This window comes from Odontesthes bonariensis, chromosome 6 (assembly GCF_027942865.1).
Source record: "Odontesthes bonariensis isolate fOdoBon6 chromosome 6, fOdoBon6.hap1, whole genome shotgun sequence".
NCBI lineage: Eukaryota > Metazoa > Chordata > Actinopteri > Atheriniformes > Atherinopsidae > Odontesthes > Odontesthes bonariensis.
This window is the reverse complement of record NC_134511.1, coordinates 32,468,092-32,484,309: the sequence shown is the minus strand read 5'-3', so window position 1 is coordinate 32,484,309 and position 16,218 is coordinate 32,468,092. Positions and strand designations below refer to the sequence as shown.

Genomic DNA, 16,218 nt, shown 5'->3' with positions numbered 1-16,218 from the left:
CGTGCGCAAAATGTAATTTAAACCCCAGTCCCTAGTCTTTGATAAACAGAATTAGTAGCCATTACTATTATTCAAGTGCCCACAATTCAATGACATCACAGATAGATTTAGATATTTCTGAATTTGTACATGCCACACTAATTTGGAAAATCCTGGAAAATCACATTTCCATAATCTGTGTCCTGTTCAAATATTCCCAGTTCCAGCCCCACTGTAGGCCCACTAAATGCCATTAAATAGCACCAGTGTTGGTGTTGTAATGAACTTGTTGTGGTTGTTGGTAGCATGGCAGTTAAAGTCTCCAGCAGCTTGAGTCTGAGACGTTTTAATTGACCACATTGCACCTGGCAGCTTTTTGTATTCTGTGGTAACAGGACACTGGTCAATACTTTCAGGTGTACTGTAGTGTCAATCATTTTAGTTAAGCTAATTGTTATTAAATGGATTTACAGGTATGGTATCAATGACCATACTGTCCATGAGTAGCATGCCTATCTAAACATGTTCACGTCCACATTAAGTAAGATATTTTTAGATATAATATCAGTGGCAACATTTTTTTGGTATGGAAAACTGTTTCCCTAAAAAGCTAAAGGGTGCCCCACCAACAGTTCAAGTTCGCAGGCTATATTTAGTGATATCTTTAAGATAATATTTAATTTTGCTTTTCAAGGTTGAAATAAATATTGAATTGAATATAATTATGAAAATGTTGCAAAAAGAAGATCATGTATCATATTCTCGTTTCTAGTTGGGACGTGCAGAATTACTTCTATCCATTGTGAGAATTACTTTTTATTTGTATTACCTTTTTTTTATTATTTCAAAACTAATTTGTATGTGATTTTATTGAGGAAGCAATTGTAATTTAACTCAAATACTCTATGTGCAATCTAGTTGTTTTTTGTTTTTTTTTTACTTAGAGAAGTGGTATTATATAATGATGTCCCTGTTAATGCACTTTATTAATCGTATGTCGTAAAGCTCATAAACTGACACCAGCTGCTTATCATAGCACAACACATCTCAGGATGCCGGTTAGCTGCACTGCTGAAACGGATGGCGCAGCTTTTTGACAGCAAGCATAGCATTTGACTACATCCACTAGAAACTCTGTCCGTTCCATATTATGGTTCGTGTATTAAATGCACCACGGTTATATATATTTAATCACTGATCCTTAAATAATTTCGTCAAAAGGTTTTAGTATTTAAAAGACAAATTGTGTAAGTATAGACAAACGTTTCTCGGTTAACTGGCAAGTTTAGTTTTCTTTTTACCACACAATACATTATTTTGTCCCCTATGTTTCTGGTCGGATAGATAAAGAGACGGAAACTAAACAGCCACGTAGTAATAGACGAAGCTCGCGAAAAACGGGTGAGTATTTGTTGTTTCTGTAACATTTAGCGTAGCTGTCCCTCTCTAATTAACAGATAAGGGGTGTAATGCAATAACATGACAATGGGTGATTCGTTGAATTTCTTGAATTCTTTCAGAATTGTCCCATCAGTGGCGAAAACGAAACTAGCTAGCGACTTAGCAGACTTAGCTTTTCGTCGGTAACACACCTAGCTGCTACGTTAGCATCTCCATCTGTTGTTAGCCACCTACCATCAAATATTTCAGATGCCATTGACTGGGTTGTGGGGAAGCAAACTAATCGACCAACCAAGCGCCATGTAAAACATTTTATTTCTGTCCATGTATTACTGTTATGATACGAAATGCAGACTCCCCTCAGACCGGCGCTAAACAGGGTGGCAAAGCAAACCAGCTCCTGGACGACACTTAACCTAGCAACACTGCCTATGTGTCAAAGATTATCATTAGTAGCAAGATAATGAAACGCATTCGATAAAATTGTGCTATTGCACACGACTAGTATCGTTGTCACTGTGTTTACGTCTGTCGCAACCGAGCTAGAATAATCTAAAAGTAAAAAAAGCACTTTGGCATCGACCGACCTTCCAATTAAACTAATATTACCCTCTCTGCCATACAAACTCATGGATTTAGACGCCTGCTGATTAGGCGTATCTCTTGTCCTCGAGAAGATTGTGCCCATTTATTTTGAAATATCGGGCACTTATTTGTAATTTATCCTGAGCGGATGAATAGGGAGCTGTAAAACTATCAGGTTTGACCTATCATGTTTGCGAAGTGTGTCATTTCTGCTTGCTACTTGCCGTGTTATTGCAATTAAAGCTATATTTAACCCTACAGAATCCACTTAAATGTCGAGCAAGCTCGTTAGCGCTTGACTCTAGCTTATGTTTAAAGCAGGCTGTGTTATGACATAACATCGTTAGTATCTAAAACAGAACATTGGCGAGAAACTACAAAATCTCCTGTGACATGTATTGATTTTTATCTTTTTTTCTCCTCAGTGGTCTGCGTTCAGAAGTACCCCTGGGTACTGACATGCTCCCAGACACTCCTCTTCTGCAGAAAATGGTTTTATAAGACATTCAATCCAAAAGTGCACCAGCAGTACTGTGACTGTTAGTTTTCTTAATGGAAGTGGATACTGGCCAACCACAGGCAGCTCAGATGGAGTCCAGTGCTTATCGGGATGACCAAGTTATTAAATCCAAAGAGGCACAAGCCCCCATAATGGAATGTGAAACACAATTGAAACAAGGGCTGGATAACGCACAAAACACAAAGGATATTCATAATGGTGAGTGCTAATACTGTTTTGACAGGATTTATTTTTAAATGCTGTGGCGAACGTGTTAATGCGACACCCATCTCTCTCTCTCTACTGCTGAGCTAATAAATAAGGGGCCAGTTGTGAATTGCTGGAGATGTTACGGGGAAAAAAAAAAAATCAAATCAAAAGTAATACATATGTAGCCTTTACCTTAAACATTACTTACACTGATTTAGTTAAATGTTGCGATGCTTTGTTCTAATTCTGCATTTTGATCAGCAAACCTCTGTCCCTTGAGGTATATGACTGGTATCTCCTTTATCTAAAACATGTATCCCACTATGCATGACGTGTTTTATGGTTGCTGTGAAGGCTGATGCGTTTTACCGCTCCGTGTTCCATGGCTCTTTAAATAAACATGTTAGATAGCTGAACAGAATTCTAATTAGTCATCATCAGTTGAGCAGCTGTATTTGTATTCTACAGTGAGCAAGCCTCAGAGAAAACAAAAAAGAATGCAAATATATTTTGAGCTTTTGAGTCTTGGAATTTACAACAGATTACCAAGAAAATGTTTGTCAGAATCAAGGCAATAGAAACAAAACATCTGCATCTGAATAGTATAACCATGACGTCTGTATTTATTTCCTGTATTAGAATGGAAAGCAATAGCGTTTCAGTAACTATTCGGCTTGAAAATTCATTAGGGATTTTGTGAATATTGTGCAATTTTAATGACCTTTTTTTTTTTTTTTTTAAGCTGTGTCAGTACGTAGGTTTGATAAATTTTTGATTGACCGTAGCTTAGAAAAATGAGCAGACTTTGTCAGAACTCCTTACACATTTGAAGGATTCTTGCTTGATTTTGATGCAACATATATTGTACACGTGGGAGTTACATTTTCCAGCTACACACTCACCACCTCAACTAGGATATACAAAACGTATTTTTCATTCATCTGTACAGATCTGTTCCAACATCTGATGAAAATGTGCGCGGAATCACGTATTCATTTAATAATAAGTTACTGATCATAGTGTGAAACTCTTTTAGTGTGAAATTTTTTTTAGGCCCTTTTAAATTTGTTTTCTTCAATGCAAGCGTATTTGAGGCTGAAGGAACGTTTTAGTAGCGAAGTGTCACCTTTGTCACTTAAGATATTGTTGCTAGACTTAGTTGTCAAGCCAGTTTGCCAAGAGAATCACAGCCACTGGCTAGTTCTCGTGAAGATATCATAGCTGATTCTCACATTCCTGAAGGCTTTTCCTCCTCCCTTTTTTTTTTTTTTTTTTTTTTTTCAGGTCCTGCAACTTCAAATGAGATGCCAAATGGAAATGGAGTAGTAACTGGCTTCAGTGCTGCAGGGGATACTCTTATTAATGGGCCTTTGCCTCCGACAGCTCCTCCCCAGAGCACCAGCTCCCCTGTCAACTCGCAGACCCAAGATCCCTCCACAGGTGTGGCTGCTTATCCGCCCATGATGCTAGAGAAGTCTGAGGGGGCTAGTGCTGAGGTCACGGTTCACAAGGGTGATACTTTGCAGTCGCTCAGGCTCAGTATGCCTATGCAGGAGACTGAACTGTGTAAGCATAAAATGATGTGGAGTGAATGCCCCCTCATTAACCCCCTGCATCCTAACTTGATTTTGCTGTGGAATGTGGACATATTTTTGTAACTCTTGTGTCTGAACAGAAGGATTCAGAGGGAATCTCTTTTAGCTGTTTGAGCCTACCGTCTTACTCCCTTGGACGGTTGATTGCATGCCTCGTATTTGGTGTGGGTGCTTCATTTCGAACACTGTGGGCTAATGACTGTGTTTTGGAACTAATCCTTTAGCCTTTTTAAAAAAAAATATTTTCTGTGGTATTTTAAATTGAGATGCAGCAAGTACTGCTATTCACAGCTATAAACTAATATTTTTTTAGTCATAGCGATTTGGTTTGTCAACGCCACAGTAACATAACTGTAATTCAGTATATCTAACACATTTATAGAAGTCTTGATTATTCAATAGAGATTGACATCATTCCAGTTTGAATCATTTGTTTAAAACGAGAATTGCAGTAACTTTGATCATCACTGTATATAGGAAAATGATTAAAGTGTTTACCTTGAATCAAAGCAGCAGCACTAGAGTCGTTGCAGAATCTAGCTTTTTTGCAGTCTTTAAAATAGAAGTGTAAGTAAACTACTGTGGTGTGTTTGGGTGGTATGCGTTGATGGGGATCAGTTTTCAGTTTGGTCTGACATCTCTCCCTTCAGCTAACCAGAAGCCATCCCTGGAGATGGAGAATGAGGAAAAGATTCGCCTTGAAGCTCGCCGCCGACTGGAGGAGCAACTTAAACAATACAGAGTGCAGCGGCATAAGGAGAGAGTGAGTGAATGCTGTTGTTAATATATTGTTGGACATAGACTTCTCTTTAATATCTCCATAACGTTTGGATTGTTTTTTTTTTTTCTTTCTGTCTTTCAGTCTCATCGCACTACTGCCAAAAACAGACCATTCAGTACTCTCGATCCAGAGCTCATGCTGCATCCGGAGGCACTACCCAGGGCTAACACTGTTGCTATGACAAAGGAATATTCTTTCCTGAGGACCAGCGTTCCACGAGGCCCCAAACTCGGTAGCCTGGGAATTCCCCCTTCCAAGGAGAGAAAGTCCAGGTCGCCTCGCCCCAGCAAGATCCACTCCTTGGCTGACTACAAGTCTTCTGAGAGTGATGGTGGAGGTGGAGGAGGAGGTGGCGTGAAGACTAGAGATAACACCCGTGGCTCCGTACAGTCTACCATTAGCTCTGTGTCCACACTGTCTGAGGTCAGTGTGATGTCGGATATCAGCACCTGTGAGACAGAGGAGCAGCCCAGCGCTTCTCTCCAAGTCAGCGACAACGTGTCCGAAATCGATGGGAGTGAATCTGGAGCGAGGCAAGGCAATGATGGCAACGATAGTGACAGCTCTTCTTACAGCAGTGTGTCCACCAAGGGGACCTATGGTATGCTCTCTGCTGCAGTGGGAAGGCAGCAGGGGCCTTACACGGTGGAGGGGAGGGAGATTGCCCCTGAGGCCATGGGTGAGTTCCCGTCCCTACAGCAGGTGCTGCAGGCGGCCAGTGAAGAGCAGCACCTGCTGGAGATGGAGCAGGGAAGAGGAGAGACGGCCGAACCTCGCAGCCGCAGGGACAGTTTCTCTAGCAGGTCATTTTTTTTATTTATTCATTTTTTTCAGATAAAGGGGAACTATTGAGACTAAACTGACTGCATTATTTTTATTTTATTTTTCCCAAATCACAAAATGTTTTCCATAAGTAGATGTTTTCTATGTGAAACTTAATAATTAATTGTCCATTTGCTTTAATGTTCATACATGTTTCAGCGTGTCTTTGGAGAGTTCTGTGATGGGCCATGATGAAATGCTCCAGGTGCTGAAAGAGAAAATGAGACTCGAGGGTCAGCTGGAATCCTTGTCATCCGAGGCCAATCAGGTGGTCTAGGGGTTTTGATAATTAAATTTTTTTGACCTGCTGCATGTAGCACCAATCAATACGTATTATTGCCACATTTGTGGCCAAAATGCTTTAAGAACATATTTGCCTTTATTGTCAATACTGAAATAGCTAATAATTAGTTTTTAAATATAGCTTAATGGTTACCCAGACTGTGCTATTATTCTAGGAAGAATTGTGTTTAATGCTGTATCCACATGCCCTGTCTTCTAGGCTTTGAAGGAGAAGACAGAGCTTCAGGCCCAGCTTGCTACAGTAAATGCTCAGCTGCAGGCTAAAAAGGAGGAAGCTCAAGCCAGCCAAGAGAAGCAGAGTGCCCTCACTACGGAGGTTGGCACACTGCGGCAAAACTGCGGCCAGCTAGAGAGGGCCATGGTGGAGCTTCAAGGCAGTCTGGAGAGCAAGAATGCCAGTCTGACTTCTCTGAGCAATGACCTGAAGGTTTCTGAAGATCAATATAACAGGCTGATGGTGAAGGTTGAGGAGTTGCAAAACACTGTAACTTCAAGGGACAACACAGGTGAGTGACGGAGGCCCTGAAGGTATATTGTCTCCCCGACCCTTGTCCATGTTTTTTATTGTGTTGTTTTGATCTTTCTCTTTTGCAGTTCAGGATTTGCGTCAGCAGATGGGTGGCCTTCAGAGTCAGCTTCAGCAGGTGCAGCTGGAGCGCAGCACCCTTCAGAGCAGACTAAAGACCTCTCAGGCTGAGATTGACTCACTCCAGCAAGTCAGACAGTGGTACCAGCAGCAACTAGCAATGGCTCAAGAGGCAAGAGTACGACTGCAAAGCGAAATGGCCAACATGCAGGTAAGGTTGATGCTTAAGCAGTGGATTTGATACCATGGACTGGCATCAGACAAAGAGTCAGAACATCACAGCTGATTGGTTTTATCCTTTCTTTTAAAGGCTGGAAAGATGACTCAGATTGGTGTTATGGAACACCTTAAGCTGGAAAATGTGACACTTTCTCATCAACTCACCGAGACTCAACACCGCTCCATTAAAGAAAAAGAGCGTATTGCTGTACAGCTGCAGAGCATTGAGGTATAGTCTGTCAACCTCACTTTGGCATCATCAGGTTTGGATGTAGAGGCAAATGAAAGCATTTTTTGTTTTTTGGTGTATTGTGTAGGAAAAGTATTCTGTGAGCAAGTATCTTGAATTGTGTTGCATCTTGATTTTGAACTTGAGTTTTGCATCCTTTTAATGTCTGTGATGTAGGCAGACATGCTGACCCAAGAGTCTGCTTACAAGCAGATCCAGGATGCAAAGAATATGGTGGAAGATGATCTGCAGCACAAATTAGATGAGTTTGAAGAAGAGCGAGAGCGCTTAATAAAACTAGCCAACACAGCTAGCACCCTGGAAAGGCAGCTGGAGCAGGTACTTACTCCAAATTTAACAGGAACCTATTTTCCTCCAGGTGTTGTTTGGGAAATCTTTACTATAATCTGTTCAAAATGATCCTGTTACACTGTTTTTTTTTTTCTCTTTTAGGTAAAGTTGACCCTTTCCCAAAAGGATTTGCAGCTGCAGTCCCTTCAGAAAGAACATCTGGAGCTGATGCGTCAGCTGACAACCACTCAGGAGAACCTACACACCAAAGAGCAGTCCATCAATCAGCTAGAGGCTCAGTACCTTGAGCTCGAGTCCCAGCTGGCTGAGCTGCAGACAGAAGGCAGTGCCAAGGATGACAACATCCAGTATCTCCAGAATGAAAAGATTGTTCTGGAGGTGGCACTCCAGGCGGCCCGAGCTGATAAGAAGGAACTTGATGAGGGTGCTGAGCGGCTGGGAGAAGATGTTCTGGTGGCCTCTGATGTATTGGATCAGCTGAGACAAGAAGTCCAAATCAAAGCCAATCAGGTACAAGGCAACAGAGAACGCAGTATAATATGAGCTTAAAGATGGATGGCTTCTTTCTTCTTCTTTTTTTTTTTTTACCATAAATTAATGTTTAAAATGCTGAACTGCTGTTTTTTTTTTTTTTTTTTTTTTTCCATGCATTTTGGTGTATATATTTTTTTCTCTTTTGCGGGGATCCGTTTAGATTTGAAAATTGAAGAACTTTTGTTACATTACAGATTGAAACTTTACAACAAGATAATAATTCCCTGAAGAAACAAGCTCAGAAATTAAAGGAGCAGTTCCAGCAACAAAAGGTAAGACAAGTCTCTCTCCCACTATCTAGAATTGGTAGAAGCCAGGCAGAAGGGCAGACTTGATGTACATGTTGAAATGCTTGTCAGAAATCTCCCAGCTGGCAATTGATGATGTTGTGGGATGATGCATTGTAGAGCCACATAGCAGTCAGATTCTCTAATGAATGCCTAAAGTGCTGGTTGACATGCCTCAGTGGATTGAGCAGTGGTGGCTTTCTTGCACTGACAAACTGTCATAGAGTGGGTGGGGTTAATTGACAGAATGACAGAAACGTGCTCTTTATTGCATCTCTTAAGGTTTGCATTTTTGTAGACTCTACGTACGTTTATATTAATCTTTATTCATCTCTTTTCTTGCTTCTCTTCAACCAGTTCCCTCTTCTTTTTAAATGTTTTTATCCCCCCCCACATGATAAATTCATTGCACAGCAGCTTTGATTACTTAGGATTTTAAGAAGTATAAAGAATAAGTGTGCACCGCAGCTTTCTTTTGTCGGTTTTATAAAACGTGCATTTATGTTCATGGAACAAGGCTGTTTAAGAAAAGAGTTCCGAATCATACAACTATTTTTATATCAATTTTTTTTTTTTTTTTTTTTTTTATCTTTTATGAAATATATCTCACTCAATCTTGGAGATGATGCATTATAGTATTCAAATCCTGTTGCAGCCCTCTTTCCTGCAGTGTATCTCTCGTATGCTGTGCAGTCTTTTGCACACAGTCTCAGTCGAGGCAGATTTAAGTAAGACTACTCTCCTTTCTTGAAAGAAGAGAATCTTCCCACAGTGTTTCATTCTGGGCACACAATGTCATTGACATTACAGGTGATGGTGGAAGCATACCGCCGGGACGCCATCTCCAAAGACCAGTTGATTAGTGAACTCAAGTCCACCAAAAAACGTCTGTTGGTGGAGGTGAAGGACCTGAAGCAGGAGCTACTGGGTGCCCAGGGTGAGAAGCAGAAGGCAGAGCTGGAGCAGGCCCGGTTGCAGAAGGAGGTGGCAAGGGTCCAAGACCAAATGAATGACATGGAAGCGCACTTGGAAGCCATTCAGACAGAAAGGGATCAGCTAGAAACCCAGATTCAGGTATTGTAATTTGTGTTATATTTGTTACTCATTTTATTTGTTAAGCATTTAAAAATAATGGTTAAGAAAAAGGAAAGTTTTCCTGCAGTATTTTGCCGTATTGGTTATATTCGGTTTTCCTTCGAACCCAGTCTCTGCAGTTCGATCAGAACCAGCTGGCAGCAGTGACTCAAGAGAACGAGGGCCTGAGGAAACAGGTGGAGCAGATGGAGGCAGAAGCAAAAAAGTGAGTAATGTGCTGCTTTGAGATTTCAGTTGCCTAAATAAGTCCCACATTCACTGCTTGGACAGTGAACATCTTTGTTAAGTTCTATTTCTAAATGTGGATAGGAGACATGACTTATACAATGTCAGAGCTCCTCACGGAAATATGAGTTGGTTCAAGTGATTTCAAAAGTATGTGCACCTGCATCTTTAGTGTGTTTGTGTGTTAATGTATCTGCTAATAGAATATTATTTTCAACAATCTTCACACAGGCAACAGTGCTCCCACGTGTGATGAGTCAGAATAACCAAGTTTCTCTCTAGGCTTTTTTTAAAATTAACTCTTCTTTTTCTTTTTTTAAAATTTGCATCGAAATAGAGCCATCTCAGAGCAGAAGGTGCGTGTGAAGAGGCTGGGAACAGATCTGACCAGTGCTCAGAAGGAGATGAAAGCCAAACACAAGGCCTACGAGAATGCTGTGGGCATTTTGAGCAGGAGGCTTCAAGAGGCTCTGACTGACAAGGAGACCGCAGAAGCCGAGCTGGTTAAACTCAAGGCCCAGGTATCAGATGGAGGAAACAGCCAGGCCTTACAGGTAATATACAAACCTGCCAGCCCTCGACAGTTCTCTTTTAAATTCACTGCTACAACATACAGTTTGGCTCAGAATCTCAGATGTAACAAACATCAATCCTTGAAGTGTTACTCTGTCTTCAAGCTCTGGATGAGAGCAATACAGTTTACAACAAAATAAAGATGAAAGAGGAGCCCAGTAAAGTGCATGTTTATTTTCTGTCTGTGGTGCTTCTCAATCAATCATTAGGCCCCCTATGATAATAGGAAAAGCTATTTTGACAAACGGCACCCAAAGCGTAAATGGGTCGGGGCTTTTGTTCCAGAAGCCAGAAAATTATTTCAGCCCAAGGTCTGTTGCATTTGCACTTAGGTCTAAGGTTCAAAGTAGATCAGGCTAATTAAGTCCACTGAAATGTGTCACTGCCACCCTGTTAGTGCCAGTCAGTCACAGCACTGCCATGCTGATCCCAGTGTAAAATCAGGAGGTCTGCTTCAACTCTTTACTTTAAATCACTTAATGATGCAGTTTTACACAGTTTTAGGGGGGGTTCTATAGAACATGACAACCATAAAAAAAAAAAAAATCAAACTGTTTTATTGCTCTATAACATCTTTGTTATCATGACTGCTGGTGCCCGTGTAGTACGCTGTTGAGGCAACTGCCAGTTCAGATCAGTCTAGAAACACGGAAGCATTCTCCTGCTATAATAAGTCATCTCTGTCTAAATCAGAGGTTAACATTTTATTGCTCAGATTCCGCTGCTTTCTTGTTACAGTCTGACCAACCTCTCATAGTGGAGATGTTCGACCATTGAAGGTCGCTGTCTGTGTTGTGTCCTCTTAGCTGTGACTCACTCCATATAAACACGCGAAAGTGCTCATCAGCTTAAATAGTTAACTTAAAACCTGTGAATTTCACACATTTCTACAGGGTTTTAGATGATTATTATTATTTTTTTTATTTGTGTCTCAGAGCTTAAGCGATGTGAAATTTGTCTTTGTTCTGATTTGACTGCTTTGTTGTCACGGTCTGAGCTCCGTCTCTAAATCATTCTGAATCTCCTGAAACGATTATCTGAGTTTGAATGTTGCGTTTATAAACAGTAACAACCATTCCTGCCGCTCAACTTAAAGTCAATAGATTTTATAAGCTATTGTGGTTATTCAGTTTGAGATGACTGAGACGGAAAGGTGAAAATTAAAAAAAAAAAAAAAAAAAAAAAAAAAAAACTGGGAATACTCAATCAATCGGACACATTCAGCTCTGCGAGCCCAACCACAGAAGTTCAGGGAAGTCTCAAAAGGACTACCTCCTCTCTAGGGACCTTTGTTGGGCTGAAATATCTCCCCATTAATTCTTTAAAGGCCTTGCTTCCTAGTTTAATTGTAGGGGGCCAAGCAAAGGATCCCTTAAAGGACCCTGGTCCCTGGAAAACATTCCTGGGATCAAATTGCAGCTAAGTCTGTGATTTGTTTTTTGAAGGTGATCACTTTAAAGTCAAGGGATGTTAGACCTGCCTCAAGCAAAACCAAAAATTATTTAAATATAGTACGCCAGATATATGCTGTGATCTTGTTAAGGAATTTTAATTCTAGTTAAAAAGGCACTCATGGAATTGGCTTGTTTTTTTTGTTTGTTTTTTTTTATAGCAGAAACATCAAAACCTTTTATTTCTTTGTCATAAAGATATCCTCCATGTTCATTGCTAAGAATCCTAGATGACTAGCTGTTGATGATCTGAAACTTTTTGAAATGACGCATAGTTTCATTTTTCATATAGGAGAAGATTGAATCTTTACAGACTGAGCTGCAAGCTGTAACCAACAGCAAGACTATGCTAGAGAAGGAGCTGCAGGAAGTGATCACCCTCACCTCCACAGAGCTGGAGGAGTATCAGGAGAAGGTTCTGGAGCTTGAGGATGAGGTGAAATGTGTCTTTCTGTAGACTTTTGATTTGTTCAGCTTTTTTTATTTTTGTATCACAGCATTTCTTTTTGTCTATAAATCATCATTTAATCTCTATTTTCAGTTAATGCAATATAGCCATGCTTGAGCAATGTGTTTTCACTTGAAAATCACTCAGTTTGTGACGGGTATTTTTTTGTTTTTTCACAGCTTCAAGAGTCGCGCTGCTTCAAGAAGCGGATCAGGAAACTCGAGGATGCCAACAAGAAGTTGGCACTTGAGCTGGAACATGAAAAAGGGAAACTGGACGGATTAGCACAGTCCCACAATGCATTGCGGGAACATGCTAACATTTTGGAGTCTGCCTTAGCAAAGAGGGAGGCTGATCTTGTCCAGCTCAACTTACAGGTGAAGAATTTAGTCTGCATCTCATAGTGTTGCATACCCCCACACAATTATGGCTAAGAAATTGTTATTTTTATAACAGAGCATTGTTGTTTTGTTTTTTTTCTAGGTTCAAGCTGTTCTTAAGCGTAAAGAGGAGGAGGACCAGCAAATGAAGCAGATGGTGCAAACTTTGCAACTTAGTTTGGAGAAAGAGAAAACCAAAGTTAAGGACCTGAAAGAACAGGTATTTTCTCTTTTTCTTGTTGCTAAAATACCCCTTCACTTTTATTCAGTTTGTCTCTACAATCTTATGCCTCATTTAAGTGTAATAATTTTGAGATCATTTTGTTATCCCATGCCCAGTAACATCCTAGGTTGTAATTGTGCGATGTGTCCTTTAGGTGGCAGCAGCAAAGGCAGAGGCAGCCCATAATAGAAGGCACTACAGGGCAGCCATGCTGGAGCTGTCAGAGATCAAGAAAGACCTGCAGGCCAAAGAGGACTTTGTTAAAGCTTTGCAGAGTGAAGCTCAGAAACTTCAGTACGTGCACTTGTCTGATTAAATATTACAGTAAATTTGGAGAATTGTGTTTTCATCTAAAATTGTGTTGCAAGATCCATCGTGATTGTGCATCTCACCTGTAATTTGTTATTGAATGTGTAATGCTCTGCAGGGCTCAGGATGACCAGCACACTCAGGAAGTTTCCAGGTTCCAAGAGGAGCTTTCTGAGGCTCATGCCAAGCTTCAGATCCTCCAGAAACAACTTGATGAGGAGCTAGCTAAGCAGCCCCTCACCAATCAAGAGGTATGGACTCTGTGGATTTCCATGGTCTGGAAATCCTGGCCTTTACTCTTATTAGTTGGGTTATAGTATATATCGTGCAAAAGTTATAGTCATCTCTGTTATTATAGTAATCAAATATGTTTTTTTGTTTTTAATTACTCATTTTTATTACACTGAATTGAGTGATCATGCAGTGTTTCATTTATTTAAAACCTGTTTCAGCATAGCTCACACACATCACTTGTTGTAGATCAAATATCTCTGTTGAATCGATTTCTAACATTGACTGATGACTCAGGTTGAAGACCTGAAATGGGAGGTGGAGCAGAGGCAGAGGGAGATTGAGGCTCAGAAGCAGCAGGTGGAGATGATGGAACAATGCCACCACAGGGAGCTGGATAACGTACAGACAGCTCTGCAGGCAAGTATTCAGCATCATCTATAACATGCCATAAAGTGCTACTTAATTAGTTATTGAAAGGGAATTATTTCCGCTGTATCATTACTGCCACCATCCTGTTTTTGAGGTCATTTCTAACTAAAATAAAACTTGTCTGTTTCAGAACATCAAGGTGGAGCTGGAGTCTGTGCAGGAGGAGCTGAGCGACACCAGGAAGGACAAGTTCATGCTGCAGGCAAAGGTCGGTGAGCTGAGAAACAGCATGAAGACGATCCTGCTGCAGAACCAGCAACTCAAACAAGACTTCAAGCAGAATCGACTAAGGAGGGTAAAGAATCTTTGTTTGGCAGTGGGTATAATACCAGTTAAGTAGTACTTGTTCAAGATGGCTAATTAAACGTGTCCTTGTAATGCTATTTGAAGCAGCAGCGCATGGAGTTGAAGAGTGAAGGGAACCCATCCAACCCAGTGACGCCAGTTAAGATCCCAGACTGCCCAGTGCCTGCCTCTCTGTTGGATGAGTTGCTGAAACCATCAACTTCTGTCAACAAGGAACCCCTCAACAACTTGCACAACTGTCTACGGCAGCTGAAGTAAGCCTGTTGACCCATCTAAATGATTGAGTTGCACACCATCCACACAGCTGCATGAAACTTTTAGTTATATGGTGCCGAGTTCTACAAATGCTGAATTTGATGCAAATTTTAAAAAGAAATTTCTTGTCAGGGAGGAGATGGACAGCCTCCAGAAGCAGATGGAGGAACACACAGTAACAGTACATGAGTCAATGAGCTCATGGACAAATGCAGAGGAAGGACTGGCTGAACTGGGGCTTCAGAACAACGTCTCCAAATCGCCAACAGCGGTAAACATCGCGGTGATGGAAAATAACAATGACGTAGAACAGCAGCAATCATAACAATAGACATTTTCTCAGGCTAATAAAGGAAGAGTGGAGTTTTATCCACAAAGGCACTTTTAAGCCCCTTATTCCCTTTCTCATTTCTTAACAATTGCTGCCAACATTTGGCATTTTTCCCATTAGCACAAAAGTGCTTTGCAAAGTAATACTTTATATACCATAGCTTTATTTTTTCCTCTTAATTCGGTAGTTGTTTATATTTGTGTTATGCTTTTGTCACATTTATTTATTAAGAGTCAAGAAATTGCTTTTTATTTGGCAGCCTCTCCTTAAGGATCCCCATCTTCAGTTTTGCTATCTTAGATTTAAATATAGTGTAGATAGAGATTAATCTGTTGGGTTCCTCTATTGAGTTACACGTTGTCTTCAGTAAACTGTAACAAGTCCTCCTTCTCATAATATTAAATCAGTGGCATAGATGTTGCTTAATGGCTAACATCATTTTCAAAGGTGTTTTCGATGACAGAAACTACAACCTGTTCTTCCATTTACTTGTGCCTGTTTACTTGTGATGTCGATCATCTATTATTTTACCAAATGGTTAGATGTTCACATGGTTTGTAAGCAGTTCATAATGAAACTGTGTAACTCCTGTTAACTCAGATATTTTGGATTGCCTTGTGTTCAAATGCAGTGTTCATTACGTTAGCTGTAACCATATCACCTTGTATTCTAAATTGTAAAAATATTAATCTCAGTTATGTTTGTTGAGCATGGACTGCAGTAATTTGTACACAAAAAAGCCTTAAGCAATCTTTGATGTGCTATAAAGGACGAAGTTTGGATGAGCTTTTTTTTCTGTTAAGGGTATGTGCAAGATGTAATGTTATATTATATAGGTGGGCAAATCCTTACTGAACTGTTTATTGTTAAGTGAATCATATCGGTTGACACTGCACACTAGATGATCAAAAATGAACTGACAGAGAAAGCTGTAAACTGAAACAGAAACATTACTACTTAAATAACAGCAGGTGAAATTTAATGTGTTCCGTTTCTGTTGTTACATTTGGTACTAACTGTATTTTAAAAAAGAAAGAAAACCCTTAGATTGCCTGATGATGTTGTTTAAATCTGTTTATGGAGTTATGGAATAAGTTAATTGTTTTGAGAGGTTAATATATACATACACATTCTTTTGGTATGAGTGTCAATTGATTGATAGTGCAAAGAAGATGAAATGTAAGATGTCAAATGCAAGCCAGATTGGACCATTCTATTACAGATGCACCAAGATTTCTGTGTAGAGTGAATACTGAATACTACAGTAGCTTCCTGCATGCAACGGCTGCAGCTGCTGTAGTTTTTTTTTTTTTTTTCTTTTTTTTTTTTTTTCTTCTTCCCAAATAACACTGTATGCCTATGAATTTCAAAGGGACAATAAATATTCATATCAACAGAGTACTTATTTGGGACAAATAACATCAAATGTATTAATATACTGTGTTCTAAAGATTTGGATGCATCTATATACTTGCACCTGGTTGTATTTTAATTTCCTTCTTGTCATTTTTTCCCCCTTCAAATGATTAGAATGACTTCATTCCTGATTTGAACAATTGTGTTGGGAGATGTGATTGTATTCATCATAAAATTGCACTATACATCTGCTGTTATCTT

General features: G+C 40.0%; 1 protein-coding gene across 5 annotated transcripts; it reads left to right on the top strand.

Annotated features, from left to right (window-relative positions):
* The first annotated feature begins 1,298 nt into the window (after positions 1-1,298).
* On the top strand, positions 1,299-16,204 carry golga3 (golgin A3). Of its 5 annotated transcripts, none has more exons than XM_075468365.1 (24): positions 1,299-1,380; positions 2,391-2,683; positions 4,058-4,240; positions 4,920-5,032; positions 5,132-5,853; positions 6,032-6,140; positions 6,375-6,681; positions 6,770-6,972; positions 7,072-7,209; positions 7,387-7,548; positions 7,663-8,031; positions 8,250-8,327; positions 9,153-9,416; positions 9,548-9,642; positions 10,000-10,216; positions 11,979-12,122; positions 12,314-12,511; positions 12,618-12,734; positions 12,892-13,031; positions 13,165-13,297; positions 13,575-13,697; positions 13,840-14,004; positions 14,100-14,269; positions 14,403-16,204. In XM_075468365.1, exons 2-24 carry the CDS (start codon positions 2,518-2,520, stop codon positions 14,593-14,595), a joined length of 4,509 nt encoding a protein of 1,502 aa, XP_075324480.1. In that variant the 5' UTR covers positions 1,299-1,380; positions 2,391-2,517; the 3' UTR covers positions 14,596-16,204. The 5 variants fall into 5 exon arrangements, with proteins under 5 accessions (XP_075324480.1, XP_075324481.1, XP_075324479.1 ...); XM_075468366.1 differs by having other exon boundaries at positions 3,959-4,114; XM_075468364.1 differs by having other exon boundaries at positions 3,959-4,240; positions 14,103-14,269.
* The last annotated feature ends 14 nt before the right edge of the window (positions 16,205-16,218 follow it).

Excerpts from the sequence above, each read along its gene's own strand:
- golga3 (XM_075468363.1), top strand. The coding sequence starts at position 2,518 with ATGGAAGTGGATACTGGCCAACCACAGGCAGCTCAGATGGAGTCCAGT. Across the intron at positions 5,854-6,031 it reads AGGGACAGTTTCTCTAGCAG|CGTGTCTTTGGAGAGTTCTG; the intron begins GTCATTTTTTTT and ends TACATGTTTCAG. Across the intron at positions 9,643-9,999 it reads ATGGAGGCAGAAGCAAAAAA|AGCCATCTCAGAGCAGAAGG; the intron begins GTGAGTAATGTG and ends GCATCGAAATAG.